The following is a 16791-nucleotide window of genomic DNA, read 5'->3' as shown; positions in this document are numbered from 1 at the left end:
CCCAAGTGAAGAAGCAAAAGCTCTGCTGCAGTGTGTAGCAGCCTACTGAGCATATGTTTCCTATATGGCTTTGGGCTCAGAGCGCACATACGGTATGGCCACAGTCCCTGGAAATGCCGAATGCATTCATCAATATCACTGCAGTGACATCATTTGTGCACACGTCTGAATCATTCCTAACATACAAAAACAGACATTCACAGGGTGTCAAGCAATGACAGGGCCTTTATAGAGAAATGATGATTGAAAGAATAGAGTTCTGGAATGCTTTTCCAAAAGCTTACTGTCCAATCTGGTTATTCTGTCCCTAAATCTTGAACTAAAAACCAAACAACCAAAAGAAAAAGAAAAAAAAAAGAGGAACCAAAGAAACCTAGTTCTTAATGACATGTGCAGGTGACCAGCACTCTGCAGAGAATTTTTCCTTGGGCAACTCCCGATGGCCACGGAAGACCGGGTGGGTGATAGTCACTTAACTGTACAGACGACTCCTACTGTATCACGTCATACATGCGTTTTGGCACTACTGCCACCAGCAACATTTAATGGAATCATTTGGGATTCTCCCCTCAGTCACAGCGTGGCTGTAGCCAGTGCAGGGGAATACACATGAAGGATGTTTCCCAAGTTCTGGCCGAGGATACACAGTGACAGATTTTGAAATAACAAAGTCCACTGCACATGCATCACTTTGAAGGGTGTGCACATTCTCGACTCACAAATTCAAGGGTCAGATTATTGAGGTCAGTGGAAATGCTGAGATTTAAGCATTGCCACTGAAAGGAGTTGATACAGGACCACGCTCACCAACCACTTCTGCAATGGAGGGGAATAATAGAGGTACAAAGAGAGAAAGCATGGATTCTTAAGAACATGGGAATATTAGGTGCTCCTGAGGATATCGGCGGAATCTCACAGTTTTGGATGGATTGGGTATTGTTTCATCCCATCTGTGATACAGATTGGGCTTAGAGCTGAATTCTTCCTGATGCATTTTACTTGCTTATTTTTCTAGAATTAAGTAACATCTAGATTTTAACAATGTCCAGCCTTTCTTTAAGTTTTCTTGAGCAGACCATGAGTAACTAAGTCTCAATGCAAACAGCAGTCAAAGAAAAGCAACCAATCGGGGCCAAATAAAGAGTTTAGAAAAATAAAATTATCCAGCTAACAGCTTTCATAATGGGAGGATAGGAAAAACTGTTGTGAATATACTGGGTAAATGGATTTGGAAATTTTATCCTGTGATACAGGCGGCCAACCACAAAGCCAACAGTCTAGGAAAAGAAGTTCTATTTATCTGGTTAACCCAAGGCCAGATTATGAACACCTGGCTCGAGGTCAGTAGCACCTTCCTGATGGCAGTAATGAGGACAAGGCAAATAAAGAGCCACCATGGGCATCGTTCGTTGCTCACATACCCACCCCCGCACCTCTAAACCTAACTTCAGCAACGTTGCTAAGGGAATCTCACCACTGAGTTTTTAGTGGATCCTGTCACCTTTTCTAGGCAAGCATGCAGATTTGTAAAACACATATCCAGCACTACCTCTCTGTGACCAGATATCACTTGCTTCAAAAAGTAGAGTTAGTGGAGATTTCTCCAGGTGTGCTTGCCAGGCTGTTTCCTAAGGGTGGAGATGGGGCAGGGAGTGGGTCAGCGCCCAGGTCCTAAGGAAGAAAAGTCAGACGACTGAGATCATTGTTTCAGCATCAGAGGAGACCGCTGGGAGGTTTCTCAGGATTGAGCTTTCTGAAACCTTTCAGTCACACCAAAAATGGGAAGTTAATTTGACCTTATTTCTGGTTAAGCCCTTTTGGGAATCTTTCCTACTCTAGGTACTGACAGGACATATGCTGCCACCAGCCTGTGTGTGCATGGAATACACTAACCTAGTGTCTACCTAGTCGGAGTCAGACCTGGGGTCTCTGTAGAGCCAAATTGAACCCTACGTGAAGCCTGGCAAAGTGCATGAACATTTCTCACAGACCGGTAAGAAGACTTTTTTGGGGTGTTGGGGGGATGGACACAAATTACTTTCCCCTGGCTTTTCACAATCATGGCCTCCATGGGCATTCACTTTTTCCAGACACCCTGAAGCAAAAGCCATACAAAACAATTCCCCCAATGGAAAATGAAAACCCATTAACGAAACACTTTTTCCCTCTCGTTCCCATCCCCACCCCACTCCCTCCAGCCCAACACCCTGAATACTCACAAGAGAACACTTTATCTATACAAAATTAATTAGAAAACAAAATATTTACATATGAAATAAACACCATCTTGATTTCTGTCGCCAGCGGAGACAAAGAGCCCCCTTGGTTCTAGATTGCTGTTCGCTAGGTTGGTTGGTTTGGTTTTTTGTTTGAAAGGGGTGAGGTAAGAGGAAGATGAGGGAATGAATCCCTGACCCCTGGACAGAGTCAGGGCGAAGCGGTGTTTACACGGCCCTTCGCCTTCTTCCTCCTGCAGGTGCCTCACGCCCTCTGTCCTCTCTCTCAGTCTTTCCTGTTATCTAGGGTGAAGCACTCCGTGCTCCTCTCTGCAGATCTGTGAGAGGTTCAGCCCCCTGCCCCCACGTTCATTTTAGAAAGGAAACAAAGCTTTACAAGACCTTCAGTTGGCTTTAAAATGAAAGATACTGAGGTAAAAATCAAGGAGAAGGGTCGGGGGCAGCAGTCAAGGGCAGGATGAGGAAGGGTCGCGAGTGAGGGCGAACAGGGGCGAAGAGCAGCCCTGGAGGGAGTGACTTGAAGAGACATGGTAGCTTCCTTCCAGAGGAGGATGAGCACCTTTCTGGTTTATGTGTCCTGTGTGCAACATGGCGATCCTGCAGTCAAGCTTCCACATAGACCCGGGGCTCTCTGGATGCCTCCCTGTGTAGGGGAGGATGGCAGGACAGTGGAACTTACCCACAGAACAGCCCTACCCCAAGTTTCAGGACCGGCAGTGACACATATTCATTTCCCTTCTCAATTTTCCAATGTTAAATGGAGGGGGCATCACGTCTGCCGGTACCCTCATCCCTGGAGTTTTATACATGTACGTATCTTTTTGTTATTCTTCAGTGGTACAATTTGAGAGGGAAAGGAGGTGTTGCAGGCAGGTGGAAGGGCTTCTACCAAGAGTGTTCACGCTAGGCTCAAGTCACATCGCTAGGGAGCCAGGCCCAAAGAGGTGGTAGAGAGTCCCTCTCTGCTCCCCTCCCCAAAAGCCAAGTCTCTTCCCCTCTCTTCGTGCCTCCTGAGCTGCACTCATGGAGGCAAGCTCATTTCTCTTAACTGTCTCCTCCATAGCGGTTGTAATCAGTTTTGGGGGAAGAAGCCTGCTCTTCCAGCTTCAGGTTAAGTAAGAAGGGATCAAAGCATTGGAAACATCCCCCTCTCTCACTTACCCTACCATACAGACTCCTTGCTGCTTCAAAGGCTTCTTCACTCCTCCCCAAACCTTGGCTAGTCAAGAGTCTAAAAACTCAAAAGAGCTTTGTAGAATCTTTTGCTCCCAAGTGTGGGCAAAAGAATCGCGGCTGGGAAAATTGTTTCCCTTCAGCCTTCCTGGAAAGTTCTAGGTTCAAACTGGTTGAAACGATTGCCAGCCACGGAGGAGCTGTTTTTATACCTTGCTCTTGCAGGATTGCACATTGCCTTTTTTATCTAGACCACAGAATCTTCTCTGTCAATAATTTTCATTCTCCTTATTCAGGAAGGATGAAGGGAGACACAGCCAGCCATCTCTGTCTGTATATAAGCCAAACAATCACACTGCTTGGGGATATCGAAACAACAGAAGAGTCAGGGCTGCCTTTTCCAGAGGCACCTGACTACACGTGGGTGCAAGTGTGCATGAACACACATGCACGCACAAGCCAGCTGCTCTTGCCTCCAGGGCACCATGGGACATTGTCACAATATACTTTCCCATCTGTTCAAGAATCCACTCCCGACCAATGACCTTTTGTTCCTATTCACCACCACTATTGAGTCTCATGGTGTTGAAGCAAGCATTTTTTGGCTTATATATAAACACACATGGCTTCCCAACCTCTGCTTGGCACATGAGTCCTAGACAGACGTCATCTTAGCAGCAAGAATTTAGCCAGAGCCTCTTTCCTTTCACAAGCAGTGTGCTAAATGGTCTCACGTAGATGCTTCTGCTTCCTCACCGAAACGAAAAGATGAGTTTGGGAAAAGCTACCTTTGTGCTCACATGGCCTCTTTTCGGTTCTCCCAGCGTCACTCAAAGAGGATGGCAAGGAGCTCTTCTACACCAGGAGGAAGCTCACATGCAGCCCTTCCTTTCTCCACTCTACCCTCCCCTGCTGAGAGGGCCCATGGCGGCATCTCATGGGAACAGGAATGGCTGACAGAGCGAGGGGTTGGGAAGAAGGAGAGATGGTGCTGGTCACCGGGGTTGCCCTCAGTAGGAACCAGAACTCCAGGATCCCATAAATAAATTAAAACAACAAGAAAGGAGCAAATGGGAACCAAGTTCACCCCCGTCACCCTCCGTGACATGCGCATCACACGACCCACAGCCTTACCCTCCCGTACCCACCTTAACCTCTCTGTTCCCTCACTCAGACATCAGACTCAATACTAGAAAGTTTCTCATAAACATGCCCATTGCTGGAGCCATTGAAAGCCCTGGGGTTTTTGTTGTTAGGCACACAGGGGTTGGACTGGTTCCCTATACAGATGTCCTTCTGGAAACGGGCTGGCACGGCCCCATGAAGGGCCGAGACCACCGGCTTGTTGGTGACAAGGGCCCGGAAGTCTGGCCTGGCTTTCGACGCCCCCGCCACCGGCTGCCTGAAGAAGTAGGATTTGCTGCCATGGAGCAAGCACTGGTCGTCCCCAAAAGTGGGGATGAAAGGGTTTTGCGTGACCCGGTCAGGGTAGAGCGACTTGCTGAGCATGTAGCCGCCGCCGGGGTTGTTGTGGTGGTGGTGTCCGGCAGTGGGCACTGAGGACTTGTTGTTGGCAAAGGTGCTCTCGCCAGCTGACATCTCAAACATGTGGGCGTAGGGGCTCCCATCCATGAATCGGCCCTTGTCTTTCAGGCTCACGCTACGCGGGGCCAGGGCGGCTTCTTCCTTCTGCAGGTCCACGAAGGTGTCGTAGGAGTGCTGCCGGCGCAGTTTGTTCCGGTTCTTCTTCTGGGCCTTGGAATTAGTCGGGCTCTGAGGGTACTTGGTGGTGGAGGCGTTTGATGTCACCGCCACTGGGGCAGCTGGCTGGTCCAGTTCCTGCAGGGAGTTGTCCTCGCTGATGTCATACAGGTTACCTGCTTTCTTGCAAGCCTCACACCGGATGCACGCCTGCCTGCCCGAGTTCTGACCCGTCACTGCCGTGGAGTAGTTGTGCAGTTTGGAGGGGCAACTGCGGCAGAAGTTGCCCCCGGACCGGTCCTCCCACTCCACGTTGGTCAGGTTCTTCTCCCAAGGTGCAGGTACCCCGCTGACCACGCCGTGCTTGTCACCCGTCCCGTGCTTGATGTGGGACCTGTTGGTACAGGGCCCTCCTCCGCTGACCGAGTCGCGCTTAAAGTCATCACTCCGCTCCTTGTAGATGTCGGTCAGGTCCACGTGCTCCCAGTGCGGTGAGTTCTCCTTTGTTCGGAACTGGTCCAGGTAGAAGTCCCGTAGCCCTTCCTTGTCCCTGAAGTAGCGCTTGTGATCAGGGGAGCGGGGTGGTCGGCGACGGTAGGCCAGCTCGATCTCGTCAAACTCCCTGCGGGACTTGGCCGAGGCCGGCCGCTTTTTCAGGCTGTCCTTATATTGCTGCTTGCGCCTCTTGGCGGCATTGCCCTCGATGTTCCCGTAGGTGACCGTGTGGGTTGAGATGTCAGAGACATCGGAGCGGATCAAGTCGTCGTGGCCACTGTAGCGGTCGCTCTTGAAAGAGAATTTGCCGTACAGGTCACTGAGCTGGCTGTGCTTGGAGGAGGGGAGGCCGATGTCCAGGGGCTTCTTGCTGATGGACCTGGACTGGGTGCTGAAGGGTGGGTTGTCACAGTCGTAGAGCCCGTCAATGGAGCTGGCGCTGCCGATGCTATGGGGCCGGTGGTGATGGTGGTAGTGATCTTGGTACACGTTGCTGTCCTTCAGCTGCAGGTTCCCGAACGTTCTCTCCACCTCACTGATGTAGTCACTGAAGAGGTTCTCCTCGCAGGGCGGGTTGTTGTAGGATTTGCAATCGGAATGCGTGAAGCTACGGCGGTGCTCTGAGATGTCATAGACGGATGACTCCCGTCGGATGAAGTCCAGCGCACTCTGCGGGGAGCCGTTCACGCCAGACAGGTTAGCCATGTTCTTGGCTGTCCGCAGCAGGCGCAGGATGTTGGAGTGTGTGTTGTTCATGGTTGCGGTGGGGGAGTTCATTACAGATTGGCGCTCCTCAATGGCCACCCCATGGATGCAGCTGTAGATACCCTGAAGCAAGAATGGGGGACAGGTTAGGTCTCCAGAGAGGCTAAAAATGACCACAAAAAATACTATCCCACCAATAATTGCCCCAACTGGATAAGAAAACGTCAGGGAAAGCATGAAGTGAACAGTTTAATATATTCAAAAATCTGGCTAGAAGCTTGCCTAACTGATAAGCCCTGAATTTGCTGATTGTCATGTCATGAGCTGAGGTCAGTGATCTGGCCATCAAAGAGGAGGCATGGCCACACCAATAACTTGAGCAAAGAGACTGGAATTGTAAGATATGGCATTTTTGCCTCAGCTTCACCGTTGACTTCTCTTGGTTTTCTATGCCTAGATTTTCACATCTTAAAAATGAGGCCATGATATCTGCCCATAGCAAAAAGTATCGTCGGCCTCCTGGAGATAAATGGCCGTGCTCTATGGATGCTGAGGTTGCTCTGCCGTGGCTGGCCACTCCTGGCTGGCAGTAAAGCACAGCAAAGCTCAATAACTCACAACTGCCACTCTTTTCCAGCTCTGACAAATTTTAAGCAGGTTTTGGAATTTTGGTCACCAAATAACAGCTGAGCAATTCTCTTACTGAGCCAGGCATGAACATATTTCACAGAGAGAGAGAATTAGGAAGCCCTGGGGTCAAAGAAGGATTTTTCTCCTGCTGTGTTCTACACCGTGGGAGGGAAGAATTGGGACAAATATTCAGTACTCAATAGGAATAAATAACTCCCTTGTTGAATTCTCTAATTTATTCTCTCTTTAGCTCCTGTTTTCCTCCTTATACTTACTCACTCACTATCATCATCAATAATTAACATCTTAACAAATTAGTATTGATTGAGAGCTCCCTGTGTACAGCTCCTCGTACAGGGCTTTGAAGGACACTGTCCAGGAGAGGCAGTGGGCTGGGCTCCTGGAGGGCTCAGCATGTTTGATTCTAAAGTCAAGGCAACCTCCTGCTCACATCTTGCTCCCTACCTGGAAAGGTGGACAAACTTGGAACTTTTCTCCCTGGCTAGGGAAAGTATTTGAAAAGAGGTTGTTTGAATTGCATCATTACAACAAATGGGACTAATTTGAAAAGGAAAGTTGTCCCAATGGATGGGAATGAGAGGGGAGAAGGTTAGAAGAAGAATCGTAGCTAAATGGGAAAGAAGAAAGGTGCTCATTGTCCCCCAGGGCATCAGCAACATAGAAGATCTTCAAGGTAAGGTTATTCCACTTTCCCAGTTCTCTTCCTCACCCCTCCTGATTGAGATCAAGAGAAAATTCCAAGCCTTTTTTTCCTCTATAGAGGCATTGATTGTGTCAAAGGATTATCAGTGGGGTTTTTATTACAGATCACCAACTCCCAAAACTTCCGGCATTCCGCTATCTGAGATCTTAGGGAATGGCTACCAGGAAAGGGATCATCACCACCCCAAATTCCATCCTCCTGCTCTGAGCTCACTCGATGGCCTGATTTAACTCTCAGCCAGAGAGGAAATGGAGAAATTGTTCTCTATCAATCAGTAAAATGCTGATAGGAAAGTGATGAAAAGATGAAATAACTTAATGAGAAAATTGATTTCTCATTAATACAGAACTCCATTTGAGTCAAAGCTGGCCATATCTGGAACCTGAACCTCCATTCTAAAAGGACATTTGAGTTCACCTCTCACAAATTAGTTTCTCTACTTTATTAACAAAATCAAAAGAAGCTCACTTTTTAAAAAAACTCCCTGTGACCTTCTGCTCATACACAAAACTATCTTCCTAATGTCTCATTTTGAACTAGGAATGAAGAGGCGACCTAAATAAAGAATGACCTAAGAGTTTTACTCTTGCTCCAACTAGGGAAGTTTCTGGAATGTAAATTTCTTATGAGTCAGAAATTATTTCTGAAGGTTCTGCTAAGCTCTCTTTAACTCTCCATAACCCACACATGGTTAAAACATAGAGTGAAACAACTAATAATATACCAAAAAAAAAAACCCAAAACAAAAGCTATACCTTTGTATGTTCGAATAAGAGAGAGGTGTTACACATCATTAATTAAATACAAAGGTATAGTTTTAAAGGATTAGGTAATTAATACAAGTTATACAGAACTAACTAATGGTGATGAAAGGTATTTGGTAAAAAGCCAAATTTTCCATTTTGACAGATCTGCCAGTTCTTTAGAGAACCAAATGCCCAAATCCCACACAGAAAGCTGTTTCTTGAAGGAAATATAGTATCACCCACTTTTTTGAGCCACTTGAAATCATATCACACAAACTCCTAAGGAAAGATACATGATGTGGTTTCTTGCTTAAGCAACCTGGGGCTGGAGATCGTGTCCTCTTGGGTCTCTCCGCTTCACACAGTACTAGGCTAAGTGGTCCCTAACAAGATCTAGGCATTTAAATCAAAACACTTACTCTGCTGATGGAGAAGACCATGCCAGGCGTGCCAGAACAGACACCCATAAAGCAATGCCGGAACTGCCAATAGAAAAGGTGTTCGCAGATGAAGGTGATAAGGCTGAGAGCCATGGCCGCGCCCAACATGTAGAAGACCCCAGCCATGTTGTCAATGTCCAGCTGGCTGCTCATGACCTCGTTCTTCTCATTATGACAAATGCCAGTGAGCCAGAGAGCTTCCAGTTCTTCCATTTCCCCTGGGGACAGGACAGAGAAGGAAAACAGATAAAAAGAGGAGACGAGGGGTATTGAGCAAGAAAGAGAAAAAAAAACACGAGCGCAAAAAAGACAGACAAAAAGAAATGAATGAAGTTGTATTGAGCAAGAAAGAGAAATGAGAGAAAAAGAGACAAGGAGACAAAAGGAAATGAATAAAGTTAACATTAATCTCATTAACACCATTGTATATTAATTCAGCAATGTACTCAGTGGGCATTCAATAAAGACCATGTCAGTACTGCAGGTGATACGAACACATGAGATGTTGCTCCTGCTCTCCGTTATCTAGCCTGTATAAATAATCATAATGACAAGCTATCTGCAGGTAACAAGAGTTCAAAGTGGTGACAGCAATTCTGTGGGTGGCATGGCCAGGGGGTTTTCGTGAAGTAGGTAGGAGTTGGAGGTGGGCATGTTGGATGGATGCATTTTAATTTACATTGTACAAAAAGGCACTCCAGGCAGCAGGAACAGCATGGTCCGTGGGAAAACACAAGGCTTGTTTAGGGCAAGGCATGCAGAACAGTTCAAACAGAATAATAGTAGGTAAAAGCAGCCGAATAAAAAAGACTGATGCAAGAGTGCTGAAGAGCTGAGAATCGGATTAAGCATTCTGCACTTTATAATAGACAGTGGGGAATAACATAATCAAATGATGATTCAGAGAATTGCTCTTAAAATTGTGCAAAGCAGACTGGGTAGGGAGAAAAGAGGCAGAAAGAGATGGGCAGAGAGATTGATTCCCTAGTGCTCCTCGGATTTGCTTCAACAAGAGATCGGTAAACAGCAAAGAGGAGCAAGCTTGGGTAAAATAAGACCCCCAAATTGAGTTGCCTGCTTTACACATTGTTTAAGGGAGCTCTGAGTACTTTAATTCATGTCAGATTTCAATGATCTTTTTCCACTCACTAGAGACGCTAGGAAGTAGAAAGGAACTGGTCCAAGACAAAAAGTAAAAGAAACCACCTGCCCTAGAATGCTTCTAGTTCTAATAAGGAAAATTCTGAAACTCTCATGAAGAAAATTTCCTATTCCAATAGTTCTGGTTTGGCTAAAACACTGAACGTTGCTTACATAATCTGACTAAAGCTTTGGCAACTTCTGCAAATCATCTCTTTCTCATGGATATAGTCTCGATTATTGCATTTAAGTGGCAGCTACAGTAAAATTACAGAAGATCTTATACCAAAGTGGCTTGGCAACACTCCAGCTAAAACATACTATTTTCAACATCAGTCACATCACTTTTCCCTCATTTATTTGATCTAACTATTATTCTCCTAACCAGCGGAGCAGACAACTTCATCTGGATTGTGTAAATCCACCTGTGGTCTCCTGCTTCTGATCTCATCTTAACAGCAAAGCTTCTGCAGACATACCTGAGCCACTTAGCTGAAGGCTGGTGAAGCCAACTAGAGTCTGGCTGCTGACCCGTCACTGAGTTAGTTTCTGTGATGCTAACAGAAAGAGTAGGTTCTTTGTATAATAAAGTGAAGAGGGATGCAGAAGACAGGAAGATAATGAAACAGAAGATGAGGTCTTTTTCAGCTCAAGTTGGGGGCTCAGTCTGCTCTCCGGATGATCCTGGGGAGTGGCTGATGGTGTCTGCCTATAAGGACCCTAGCCCTGACTCCTGCCTCTTCCAGCTGAAAGAGCAAGATGGGAGAAAGGGAAGAATAAAGAGATGGCTGCAAGTTTATAGGTCCAGAGTAGGGCAGAGAAATAAAGAGCAGAGATCTTCCACAGTTCCATCTATTGTTTTGGTCACATGTGAGATGATTGGATGAAACATCTAATGTCAGTTCTCCTCCTTTATCCCTGAAGGTTTGATTATGTCTGCATCCCAAAAACAAACCTCCTTGACAAACTGCTTCAATATTCTCCCTGCCATCTTTCACATTATTATGGTGTGAAATGTTACAGCATCCCCCGTGAAATACGTATGTTGAAGTCCTAACACCCAATACCTTTGGATGTGACTTTATTTGGAAATAGAGTTATTGCAAACATAATTAAGCTGAGCTCATCCCAGAGTAGGGTGAGACCCTAATTTAATATGACTGGCATTCTTAAGAAAAAAGGAAATTCAGACACAGACATATGCAGAGGGAAAGCATGCACACTGGTTAGACGCTATGTGAACGTGAATCAGAATTTGGGGGACCTTCTGCTTCTCTAAGATAAGGAACACCGAAGATTATCAGTGAACCACCAGATACTAGAGAGAAGCATGAAACAGATTCTCCCTTGCAGACCCCAGAAGAGAATGACCCTGCTGGAACTGTGAAACAACACATTTCCGTTGTTTAAGCTGCTCAGTGCAAGGCACTTTGTTTTAGCAGCAATAGGAAACCAACATGTACCCAAAAACCTCAGAATACACTGTGAAATGCCTTCCTGGAAATGCACAGGTTAAAGAAATGGAGGAAAAGAAAAGGTTGATGTTTTGGACTGGCCATCCGTAGAGGACAAATGGACACTTTCCCTTTCTTGAACTCACCATCTCCAAAGAGCTGCAGGATAGCAAGGTCCACCTGGCGCTTCCACCCAGAATCTTTTTGGATGGCAATGCCATAGCCAGTGGAAGCAAAGACCTTCCCACTGCCAATGGTCACCAGCTTGCAGCCTTCATCTCTGCCTGCCATATAGTTCAGCACTGCTGCATCATAGATGAAGGCATCCAGTTTCCTGCACAGGAAAAAAGCAAACAAATCCAATGGAGGAATTTTAGAACAAAACTACCTATGGGGCCATTAATATGAAGCAGCAGGGTTCCAGAAAACTATGTGGAGAATTGGTTCAAAGTAAGGTTTAAGTTGGAACTCTGCCAGAATCTAAAGCCTAAATCCCAGGCTGTTCTTAATGTGATTTCAGGTTGAAAGGAGGAGTTCTTTTCCTCCCACTGGGAATGATGAGAAGGTAAGTTGGGCCTGGAGCCAACTCATAAACTGTGTCTGAAAAGAAGAAGGAGTAAGAAGGGATCAATAAAAATAATAACAGAAATAATGAAAAGTAACCACCGCAACGAGCAACAAATAGCATGGGGTTAGATTTATATAACGTTTTTCATTTCTCAGTTCATTACAGTCTGGAGTGGGGATAAGTGTAGGTGTTTGTGTTTCAATAGATGTGCAATGCTATTTTTGTGGTCACAAAAGTTCCCATATTCTGTTGTGCAGCACAAGGATAGAGGTGAGGGGTTGAGGCGCTGGCAGTTCAGGCTTGTGTAAGAGCAGATGAGTGAAACTACAAGAGAAGGCAACATACAGAAGAATTCAGATCTCTCAAATATATAAATTACGGCATATAGTTCCTAAACATATAAGAACCTCTTTTTATATATTTCTCTCTTTGCAAGGCAGATGTGCAATGCTCTATTTTCCTTCCTGCAATGCATTATTTCCTTCATTTTTACTAAGTAACTTTGTTAGGTACCCTATAGAAAGGGACACGTCAAAAAACCAAAGCCCTGATCTGAAGGAGAACGGTGGGTGTGGCAGGGGTTAGGCTACCCAAAGCGGTCCTACCTTCAAGCTCAAATCCCATCTTCTGAAGTCTTCAGTGACTGTATTTATGGTGATCAAACAGAATCTAACAGTATTTTAAGTAACCATGTATCTAGGTGCCTTTTCCAGACCTAGAGCTACAAGGGTATCGAGAGGAGGTCCAAGTGCTGTTAGTCATCACACAACAAAGAAAATCAGCTACAAGACTCTTTGACCTCCAAATGCCAACATCCGTAATGCTCCATTATCCATCATCTTCCACAGCTGTGGCGTGTGGAGGCCAAATGAACAAAAGGACCAATGTGGCTGGGACTGTGCGAGCCAACACGTGTAGGTCACAAGCTCCTTTTAATGGACAAACATTCCCTAGAGGACAGAATATGTGAACACAAGCTGGCACCGGAGATCAGTCGACACATTCTTACTGTTAGTTATCTAAAAACATTTTCACTTTCCCCTTTTTATTTCTCCCTTGTCCACGAGACACCAGAACTGTCATTTTCACGTCTTAGACAACAGGTCTTTGTTTCATACACAACACAAATACCTTATCCTTGACTCCACGCTCCTACTTCTACATTTATTTCATTCTTATGGTTACATTAGTACAACTAGAAAATAATTTGTAAAAACAAAAAATTATATATATATAATATATATATGTAGAAGTGAGTAATGGCATAGGAATCTTTGTACATTGATTTAAATGATATAAACTCTGAAATCCTTAAAGAGAAAATGAAGCAAATGTCTTCTTTAACATTTTATGATACCAAGTATTGTATACCTAGTGCATGTGATTCAATAGTATGCTTAATAAACGGGAGAGACAGATCGAGGACTCTGAGCTTGGAAGCAATTCTTACCCTGTTTTCAGAGAGAGCAATGCATCATCTACACCTCTCTGGTTGAACTTTCCCATGTAGGCATGCATTTCTGCATAGTTATTGCGAATATTTCTCTCTGTGCTGCCGTTGGGCACAGTCCCAAAGCGGAAAGGGGGTGAGAAGTCATTAGGTCTCTGAAACTGGAGAGAGAAAAACAGAGACAGAGAGGGAGATGGAGGGAGAGAGAGAGAAAAGTCATTTTAGAAAATGTGAAGAGACGTTAAGTTAGCATTAGTGGATTTATAATGGAAGGGACCCAACTATAATTCACCAAATGCACTGGCCCTCAGTCAGGAGCAGCAATTGAGATCTGAAAGCAGGTTTCCACTCAATTCAGTTTAGTACATACTGTTGAGAGATTTCTATTTGCCCAACTCTCACTTTAATCTGTAACCCTTCCGTGTTCCTTTTATGCATACTACACAGTACCAGTGCTGATGGGCCAAAGGAATGCACTGGTAGCTTAACTGCGGTGGATGAGTCACCTTTATTTCTAAAAATTACGTAAAATCTGTATTCAGGTGTCTTAATTTAAAGGCCTCAGTACACTGTCATTGCACTATTATGTCCATGGGGCCTTAGTGAGATGAGCTATGTGGTACTTCCGAAGATAATTTGTTGAGTATCAAATATGTTTTGCTAAGAAATGTTCTTTTGACCTCCCCTGATGCACTCGAAGCTCATATTTATCCCACGTGAGTTGTAGGATAAGCTGTACAATCAAAGACAATTTTAATTATGTTCCTTTTCTTCCTTGAGAACCGAGACTGCATCTCCAGTGCCTATTATAATAAAGTGAAACCTCTTGGGTTTTCATCCCCATGACATCAGCCTTATTTCTGGCTATCACCCTGCAATGCGTAAGTCTTTATGTTGCTTCCTGAATGTGAAATTTGTTTGTTTGCCTCTTCATGGCCTCATATAGTCCATCCCCTCAGTGCAAACTCATCTGCTTCTCTAGGCCAATTTATATCCTTCATTTCAAAATGAAACTCAAAACAATTTCTTCAAGAAATCTTGTGTGAATTATTTCTTCCATCATGTCTACCCAAAAAGTGACCCATCAGAACCTGTTATTCTTTGTTTAGATCACTGTAATCCTACACATGCAATGACTTCCTAAATGTACTAGTCTCTGATGTCATCATTGAGAGTTTAAACTCTAAACCAGGCGCGGTGGCTCACACCTATAATCCCAGCACTTTGGGAGCCTGAGGCGGGTGGATCACAAGGTCAACAGATCGAGACCATCCTGGTCAACATGGTGAAACCCCGACTCTACTAAAAATACAAAAATTAGCTGGGCATGGTGGCGCGTGCCTGTAGTCCCAGCTACTCAGGAGGCTGAGGCAGGAGAATTGCCTGCACCCAGGAGGCAGAGGTTGCAGTGAGCCAAGATGGCGCCATTGCACTCCAGCCTGGGTAACAACAGCGAAACTCCGTCTCAAAACCAAACCAAACCAAACCAAACCAAACCAAACCAAACCAAACCAAACCAAAAAACTCTAGATTGAAACAGATATGAATTGAAGACCAGCTCTGCAACTCACCACTGTGTGACCTTGGGCAAGTAGCGTAAACTCTGTGCATCATGTCCTCATTTGTAAGAGGGAGATGATAATGCCTAGTTTTCAAGATTGTTATGAGGATTAATTAATATAATGCAAAGAAGTGCTTGGCACAGCACCTGGTACACAGTAAGTACTCAGTAAATGTTCTTGTCTACTATTTTTAATTTGTATCTATATTCTGCATTTCCTAGTAAACTGGCTCTCCAAGCTTCTTACTGCTTTACGACAGTAATGATCCTTGTAGATGTGCTGTGCTTTGGCATCGGAGAGACAATGAAGATATACAAAGTCCTCGGTTTCAGGTAGTTGGACCATGTACTTTGGAGATATATTTGAAAATCTAACCTGCCAACTCAGGAGAACTCTGAAGCTTTGGGATTGCCTGGGCTTAGAAGCAATTCTTTCCTTTCTTAGAATACGGGAGTTTCATGAGCCACAAAATGTCTCAGCACCAGGAGCCATAAATGCCATCTTAAGTGGTCAGTGCCAGCCACTTAAGTGATGGTTAAAAGGAGAGGCACTCAGTGGTGTTAGGCAATCTGTGATGCATCAAACTACTACTACTTCCTGACTGGGGAAGCTCATCACGGTGCTTTCCGCCATTACGAGTTTGTGTTTATTTTGAAAGGGGTTGTAATTTTTATTTATTTAATTTATTTATTTTATTTTTTGAGATGGAGTTTCGCTCTTGTTACCCAGGCTGGAGTGCAATGGCGCGATCTCGGCTCACTGCAACCTCCGCCTCCTGGGTTCAGGCAATTCTCCTGCCTCAGCCTCCTGAGTAGCTGGGATTACAGGCACGCGCCACCATGCCCAGCTAATTTTTTGTATTTTTAGTAGAGACGGGGTTTCACCATGTTGACCAGGATGGTCTCCATCTCTTGACCCGCCTCGGCCTCCCAAAGGGTTGTAATTTTTAAGTGGATAGAGACACTACAAAAGAGTAAGGAAAATCTAGAGCCAAATGGGCCACTCAAGGTCAACTGGCCCAAACCTTTCATCTTACAAATGATGAAACTGAAACCCGAAGTAGCTAAGTAATTTGCTCCATGTCACACAGTGGCAGCAATATAACAGATCAGAGCTCAATCGCCTAATTAATAGTCACTCCTCACTGTCCCCCAGCAGATAGCAAGCTTAAAGTAAACAGGGATATGCTTTATTGGAAGAGACAGACCCCAGAATGCTTTGCATACCACTATCAACTACAACACTTTTAGATGTTTGAAGAAAGGTATTCCTCAAATCAACAGTAGAGTAAATAACTATGGTAGACAGCAATACAACTAATGAACTCTCTTTAACCAGTAATTCCCCCACAATACTACGGCAATGACAACTGACGTTTATAATGACTAAGGTACTCTAGGGCCCAAGGTGTTTTCTGACACATCAATGAAAATTGCAATCGTGTCCAATACAATTCTGGTATAAATGATTATACTTTAATTCTTCTGAAAAATGGCAATCCATGCAAGGTATATGCAACAATTTTATGTTAACTAAATGGAATCCAGTGCCCAGAGTGCCTTACTTCCTGACGAAGCTACATTATAGGCAGTTTTCATGCAGCTCTTTATATAGTAATTTTTAATTTTAAATTATTTTTAGATTTCTAAATCTTGTTTAATAATTGTGTCCCTGAATAAATAAAAGCTAAAGAAATGATAAAGGGTCTAATGGCCAAGATAACTTTGAAAATGGAAAAAAAAAGTCAAAAGACGTACACTACCCGG

General features: G+C 44.7%; 1 protein-coding gene across 3 annotated transcripts in view; it reads right to left on the bottom strand.

Annotated features, from left to right (window-relative positions):
• Positions 1-207: 207 nt before the first annotated feature.
• GRIN2B (glutamate ionotropic receptor NMDA type subunit 2B) overlaps positions 208-16791 on the bottom strand; it is a 435739-nt gene continuing 419155 nt past the window's right edge. For all 3 annotated transcript variants that reach the window (XM_035255286.3, XM_035255288.3, XM_054237956.2), the window contains exons 11-14: positions 13464-13624; positions 11592-11779; positions 8831-9069; positions 208-6434 (exon numbers count right to left, since the gene is read on the bottom strand). In XM_035255286.3, the coding sequence (XP_035111177.1) occupies positions 4581-6434; positions 8831-9069; positions 11592-11779; positions 13464-13624 (2442 nt within the window). In that variant the 3' untranslated portion in view covers positions 208-4580. The remainder of the gene's footprint in view (positions 6435-8830; positions 9070-11591; positions 11780-13463; positions 13625-16791) is intronic.

The sequence above is a fragment of the Callithrix jacchus genome, chromosome 9 (assembly GCF_049354715.1).
Source record: "Callithrix jacchus isolate 240 chromosome 9, calJac240_pri, whole genome shotgun sequence".
Classification (NCBI taxonomy): Eukaryota; Metazoa; Chordata; class Mammalia; order Primates; family Cebidae; genus Callithrix; species Callithrix jacchus.
Note: the sequence above shows the minus strand (reverse complement) of the source record. Positions and strands in the feature narration are given on the sequence as shown.